Here is a 7,500-nt window from a genome sequence, read left to right as displayed (position 1 = left end):
GGAGATAAATTTTCATTTTTCTCCCCTAAATTAAGTGCCGCTAATACCGGTTTCATTTCTGAGGGACTGCCACACCATACAAGACGTTCTCGTTGCCGTTCCCGTCTTCGTTGCTAAAGCTCTCTATTAGGGAATTTAAGAAACGACAACGGCTACGAATACAACAACGGCACAAAACAATAATATCATTGGTTAAAAGAGCATAAATAATCGTGCTGCACGTGCAGCACGGATTTTAGCAAGTATCTTTGCGGTCCTCTGCATAACGACGACGTGAAATCAACAAATTTGAGGTTTTGAGGACAACGTAAGCAAGCAACAGAGAATCTTTCATTCTCTGTTTTCACTCTGAAACCGCTCCTACCAATTTATTTTTGGGATACTTTGCCCACATTGTACGACGCGAACTAGACTGAATAATCGCGAAAGACTTACGATAGACCCAAGTTATATTTTGAGGTGACGTTTTCGTCGACCGTCGCCGTCGTAGATCTTAAATTCCCTAATGTCTCCCTCTGCGACAGTGTAGCCTCGCCAAGTCCTGCAACGCATGTAAAAGTCGACGAAGTGTACACTGTGGCAAACATAGAATATGGCAGCTCATACATTCGTCTATGAAAGGCACACGGAATGGGGCCAGCCGGAAAGAAAATTCTGCTATCAAAGATAAACATTCCCGCTAATTTTCACAAAGTACGGTTATCTACTGGTTCTGCAAGCAAGGTGTGTGACCAGTTCTCTGCTGTCAAGTCCAGAACAGCAACGACTTCAATTGCTTTCAAACGCGCGAGGAAGGATCCCCCACCTACTAGCCTCCTTTCTGAAAGTAGTGAGCTATACCCATGCCCCGGGAAATGCTGCACGAAATCGTACTGTATCAGAGGTTTTCGGCATTGCAAAGGCACTTGGATTGCGGCAAGCAAGTCCGTGCGTTTAGCCGCCAAGCGGAGCCTGAGCGTCCACTCGCATGAGCCGGCCGTAATTTCTGATAAGGACGAAGAGGAGGAGGATGGCCAAGCAGTAATTACCGATACGGCGTTCGGTGAGATAAGGGATCACGTGATAGTTAGTGGACAACTGCGCTACGAGAGTTACAATCTTTGTCACCTGGACCCAGTTGTTCAAACGATGGATAGCGCTATCCGCAGGATAAATCACTATCCAGTGGATAAGTCATAGCAAAACCAATTGCGCTATCCAATGGATAGTGATTTATCCGGTGGATAGCGTTATCCACCTTTTGAACAACTGGGGCCTGATGTTCAAGTCCAAGCTCTCATCATTTGCTAGCAGAATTCTCGTAGCGGCGCGTGCTTGATGCGATGCATGTACGTCCACGAACTATTGCTTTGCTCGTTTGTTGGTTCTGTTAATCAACAACTTAGGCCGGGGCGAAGGCTTGTATTTTTATTGTCCAAATGATTTAAGTGACGGAACAACAAAATCTCCGGATTCCAAACGCCACATCGTGACACAATGGTTACGGTTTCACCCTGCCCTGATTGTCCAGGGGTCCCTTCCTCAGTACTTGTCCTAGGGACATACTGTTAGAAACCTTATGGGGGAGGGGGGGGGGGGCAGTACAAAAAAATGCTCAAGGGAAAATTAAATAGAAAAGATTCATGGACACCAAGTAACCCTAAAAAATATTCATGCATTGGCCAAATAAAATTCATACAACAAGGGAAATGTTGAGGAAAAAACTTCAAGAATAGGCTAAGCCACAAGTTGTTGATAATTTCTCTATAACGTTACCGGTAAAAGTGTCTAAAAGTTGCCAAAAAGTTTCTATTTTATTTCCAAAGTTGCCGAAAAGTTGCTGAATTTCGAAAAAGTTTCCGAAAAGTTTCTTTTTTTTCTTTTACTCATTTGCACTTTAAGTTGGTTTTGTTGCGGGTTAGGTCATTTTGTCCTCACTTTTTACCGGCCGGATTCGTCTGAAGTTTTTTTTCTCTAGGTATTTTAGCTTTTCCGGACGCAGCGAGATTTGCCCCTAGTCTTTTAGCTTCCGCAATAGGACTAATCGGGCCTTCATCTGCACATTCTTCCCAGATGGAATCTGAATCCCTGACAGTGTTACCCGCCATCTTGAAAAACGTGCCATGTGACACCGCTGATCTCATGGACAGGCATGCAGCTGCTTTCCTTTCGAAAGCTAATAAATGTCGTGAAAAAAGTGAAAATAATTTTAAAACTTCTAAAAACACCAAAATTTGCCAAGAATTTTAAAAGCTGCTGAAAATCACAAAAGTTGCCGAAAATCTCAAAACTTGCCGAAATGTTGCCGAGCAACTTACTCGAGAATGCGCCAACAGTTTTGGGCTTTCCGCGTGCCACCTCGCGGAACGGTCTGAGGTCAAACCGAGCTGAGATCATCTTCTAAGATAATGCGCACTTACGTGCCTGTTCACCTTAGTCACCGCATCTTTACATCTGAATAACGTCTTCGAAGACATTTGCCCTCGTTTACATGGCGTCTTAGATGTTTTACGCATTTGGCGCCCCGGGAACATTGTTCTGTTTTGTTCACTATGCCGGGGGGAGGGGAGTGAGACATCTTAATGCTTGGAAAGCCCAAAAATGTTCGCGCATGTGCTTCTAGTCAATCAGTTGCCTGACCCAGGCCTTATACAATATTGGTCTTATGTAAAAAAGCATCAGAGCTTCGTGCAAAAGATAGTGGAAAGAAGGTGGACATGGGGAGGGGACAAAGGCGTTATTTAGACATGGATGCATCGGAAAATTCTTACACTCTTGTGCAGATATGATTTGTTCAAAGTTTAAGACAAAGCTGGTGTAAATTTCTAATACCAAAGTGTTAAAATATAAATATATCATTTATATCATTGACTGGTCACGCAATCAACGGTACCCCGTACTTTTCGAGTTTGTTTACTTACCGCCACCATTCAGCAAATACACTGCACTAGAATGTTTTCCTGACTGGCCTACTTTATCTCAGCTAACGCACTGCAAAGCTGATATATTTACGACGCCTGGAGCGAGAATTATTCCTTGATGTCATTCTGATGTCGCAGTCACGGGAAAACAGACCTAGACTCACATCCGCTCGCAGTCGCCATTCTGCAATCTACAAGATCTCAAGAACAGAATTATCAAGCGAACGGCCTCTCCTTCCGAAGATATGTTGAATTTCATTTTAAAAGGTTCATATTTAAAGAACCTTGTCATTTTTTGCCTTCAAATAACCTTAAATCGACGTTTAAAACTAGCGTATCTTGCACCTGACAGTTGGCGGGGGCAAAAATAACCTCAAAATAACCAATCTATTTTTGGAGCGTTCGCAAAAAAACCTAGACTAATTTTCAGAGAATGTTCGAATACTATATCTCTGTGGATAGTGACCGGAATTTGGGGTGATTTGGATAATTCCCCCATGTAGAAAATTCGAGTTTGCTTTTAGCGGTAAATTGTTGTATTTATAAGCATTATCATATCATCATATATCATATCATATATCTTTATTTACCCTCGGATTTTTAGAGTAGCTTGGTGTAGCTAGTATCTCCGAGCAGTTACCATCCCAACCATGATACATCACAGAAGACAGACCACAACACCGGGAACTACATGCCATACTATTTACGACAAGTGTGCGTTTTTTTTTACGTCCCACAGAATTATGAACATTGAAGGGTTGTGAGACGGGACCTCCGGCTTATTGTCCTTATCCGAGAAGGCTAGAGAGTCTAACCATTTGCAGATGTAATTTCAAAGGCAGCACTTTCTCCTCAGTTATTTAAATACCCTGAGTGTTGGTCCGGCCGGAGTTGAACTCACGACCTCCCGCGTGACAGCCCGTGCTTAACCAACTGAGCCACCGGTGCGCGGTTATGCAAATTACATATCAGAATTTTGCTCGTTCGCTGATATTTTCCACTTAACATTTAACAAGAGGCTTCCGTGAAGGATACACTGGGTTGCCTGTAGTCTGTGTTACAGAAAATCAGAAGGCACTGAATTGTGTGGTATTGAACTACAGCATTCCAGTCTCTAAAGAATAACAAATAAAAGAGAAGCGAGAAGCATTGGCTTCTGGGCTGACATGTTGATAACAATTATTTTCAAGTTCCCTCACAACTTCTTTTCACCACAAGTTTAAGCGTGCCCTCTGAGCATCTGACCGCTTTGTAATACTTAAGTTCACTTACGTTAACCCTGTCCGGCCGGGTTAGTATCTGGATGGGTGAAATAAACAACATACATGTTCATAAAACAGAAGCATCGGACCGAAAATACTATTAACGCTAACAAATGTGAACTCAGCAAGGTACAGATTATGTTAGCTTGCTTTATGCAAAACAAATATTGGTGCAAAAGCAAATAACTATTGATACACAGATTTTAGAAAGAGCAGAAGGAAGTTTCCGGGACGGTCGATCGAGAATAAAATATTTACGACATGAAAACAACATTAATTTTGAACTGTGAATATAGAATATAAAAAGTTACGATCAGCGACAAACATTTTGGGAGATTTTTGCTACGTTCAATTTTGTTATTCTACGTTTGGCTGCACAAATATATTGCAAAATCGAAAGTGACATGGCCGGAATTCAGCGGGCGCCGTGATTAAGTTACCGCGGCATGTTTACTCGCCAAACAGTGAAGCATCTGTGTCAAATGATGGCACGATACCGGGTTCTTGTAAGTTTCTTTTTCTGTCAAGTGTTATAAAGTTTGACAATAAAATGAGCGAAGTCAAAACAAAGATCACAATCGCCCAAGTCTTGAGGTTGACCATTAATGTTTCTGCAAAGTCAAACTTTACTCTCGAAGACGCATACGATGTTATTTATCATCAGGTAATTCCACCATTTTTGAAATAGCAGCTGCTTTATTATTCATCGGCGTCACAATTTTTCACTGATTTTGGGGCTCATTTTGTTGAAACTCAAGCACGCTTCCAACGGACCTGTTTATTTTCGTGAACCCTTCCTGCTTACAGAGCAATATTAAAAAAAATTCTTCCATATCACATTTCAACCTTCGGCTCTAAAATTCAATACACAACATGATAGTATAATTCACAAAGGCAGAAAATACCATAGAATCCTTTTCCAGCGAAAAATTTATTGAAACAAACAACATATTTGCTCTTAGAGGCGAAAACCTCTTCCTATTTCATTGCGTGCGTGAAGACAAGAAACTCAATCGTGTCAAATTACCATGTACTTCAGGTTCAAACCCTTTTCTGAAGAGCCTTTTCCTTGAATAATGATGCACAAAATAGTCGACAAGATTTCTTTCAAATAATTCTTGACTGTCACATTTAATTTTTTTTTTTTACCTGACTTTGTTGAACCCATAAGTTACCAGATAATTTTTCCATTTGGTTTCAGTGTTTTACATAAATCGTGATAAAATATTGGAAATACAGCTCACTTTGATTTCGGCTCGACAGGCGAAAGATTGTTGTCGAAGTCCACTACTTGTCGCTTTTATACCAGAGAATTTTTCATTTGGTTTCAGTGTTCTACATAACAGCACACTCTTGGTAAAATATTAGAAATAAAGCTCACTTTGATTTCGGCTCCACGGGCGATAGATTGTTGTCGAAGTCCATTAGTCGTCTCTTTTACGATTCCAGGTATTTGTTTTCATCGCCTGCCTAGTTTATACAACTGACTTTCCATTATTGAGCTCCAAAAGGGTATATTTTGTTTAAAAATCCACCAAAACGACATTCGCGTTACATGACTTTCGACGCCATTGCAGGTTAAGTTTATCATTCTACTGTGTCCACTAGAGAAATCTACCCATTTCCCCTACCCTCTCTATCCTAAGTAAATACGAGCAGAAGGCTCTATGCAAAAAGACACCACTTAGCAGGGGAGAGACAGTCAAGACTTTTACCGACACGGAAAAAAAAACACGCAACAAATGCCACCCACTTTCCTACTGGGATTGCCATACGCCAACCCAGTAAAAAACACCCAACAAATGCCACCCTTTTTCCGACTGGGATTGCCATACGGCAACCCAGTAAAAAAGTGCCGTTTTTAATTTGTTAGATAGAATCTGAAGTGGAAAATTGCCAATATAGTCGCTCGTTTATGAAACTCAACTCAGTTATGTCACTGGACTGTTTTTCCGTGTTTGGTCACTAATTTCAGGCCCGCAGACTGTTGAAATCGAAAATCTCAAATCATAGGCCTTATCACGGTTTTGACCGCCATTTTGACAAGTAGGCAAAGCGTAAAGAATTTGTAGTGTTTATATGGGGATCCGCTTTAAAATAATTTTCGTTAACGCTAGTTCTGAAAAATTTATGACTTGAGAACTGAAGGTACAGGGCAAGAGATTATACAGACCAAGTTTTAGTCACTAACCTTTTACAGAAGTTGCGCGGCAGCGTTTTCAATTTTTCCATATATTTGTCTGTAATCTTTTCCCCGCAAATTTTTAGTAACAATTACAGACAAATGTATGGAAAAATCGAAAATGCTACCACTCAGCTTTTAACGAAGGCTTGTCCTTGACTTTCAATTTAGAGTAGCTAGGTTAAGAGGCTTCAACCTCTCACAACTCGCTGGAGTTGTTCTGGGGAGCAGGGATGGAGCAGTGGTGAGAGCACTCACCTCCCACTAATGTGGCCCGGGTTCAATTCCCAAATCCGGCATCATATGTGGTTCAGTTTGCCAGTTCTTCACACTGCTCCGAAAGGTTTTTCTCCAGGTACCCCGGTTTTCCCCTCTCCTCAAAAACCAATAATGATTTGATATCTATTTGTGCACGACCCCACAAGCTACCCAACTTTAATCATTATCGTGTGAAAATAAAGTTGTATTATTAGTATTATCTACTTCAACTTCTCTGCTGCACTTGTAAAAACCAGCAGGGAGCCAATTTAATGGCCTGCCTTCAGCCAAAATTTGTTGTTCAGTTTATTTTAAAACAATTAATAATAAATGATAATTTGTTTCCTTGGCAATGGAAAGCCCCAAAGGGGAGTGGCACACAATCATACAGTTACTACATTAACTAATGTAAAACGTCTTACTTTCACAAGGCATTAAGGGCATTAAGGCATAGAATCCATCTGTGCATGTACAGCTTGTTCTGGTTGGGTTAGGCAAAGAATGCTGAGGACATTCACCACACTCACTGTTGCTGACAATGCTCTTGAACAAACCTTTTTTGCATTCTAGAAAAGAGTGGAAAAAAACCCTTATTATGAACATAGCTCAATGCCCCCCCCCCCCCTCCCCTCCCCCAACAAAAAAAAAGAGACTTATAATTTTGTTGTTTGCAAAGAGTAGAAAGACAATGTCAACCCCCCTGTATGTAATTCTCTCTCTTTTTTGGCCCAATTCTGCTCATCTACATGCAACCTCGTTCCCAGGGTCTCTGGTTGACTCTGGTCACGTGTCTCCCAATATCTGGGAGGTTCACCAAATGTGTGTTAGGGGATGGGTGGCAATGTAGGCCTTGTTGACATTGCGAAGAAGGGAATCAGCACGCAATAGACCTCCTTAG

General features: G+C 41.3%; 1 protein-coding gene across 1 annotated transcript in view; it reads right to left on the bottom strand.

The window, feature by feature from the left end:
• LOC138051886 (ephrin type-A receptor 4-like) overlaps window positions 1–7,500 on the bottom strand; it is a 172,213-nt gene that overhangs the window by 123,503 nt on the left and 41,210 nt on the right. Inside the window, exon 4 of the mRNA XM_068898180.1 lies at window positions 7,025–7,168. Coding sequence (XP_068754281.1) covers window positions 7,025–7,168 — 144 coding nt within the window. The remainder of the gene's footprint in view (window positions 1–7,024; window positions 7,169–7,500) is intronic.

Source organism: Montipora capricornis, chromosome 6 (genome assembly GCF_036669925.1).
Source record: "Montipora capricornis isolate CH-2021 chromosome 6, ASM3666992v2, whole genome shotgun sequence".
NCBI classification, from domain to species: Eukaryota; Metazoa; Cnidaria; class Anthozoa; order Scleractinia; family Acroporidae; genus Montipora; species Montipora capricornis.
This window is presented reverse-complemented; position numbering and strand designations above follow the sequence as displayed.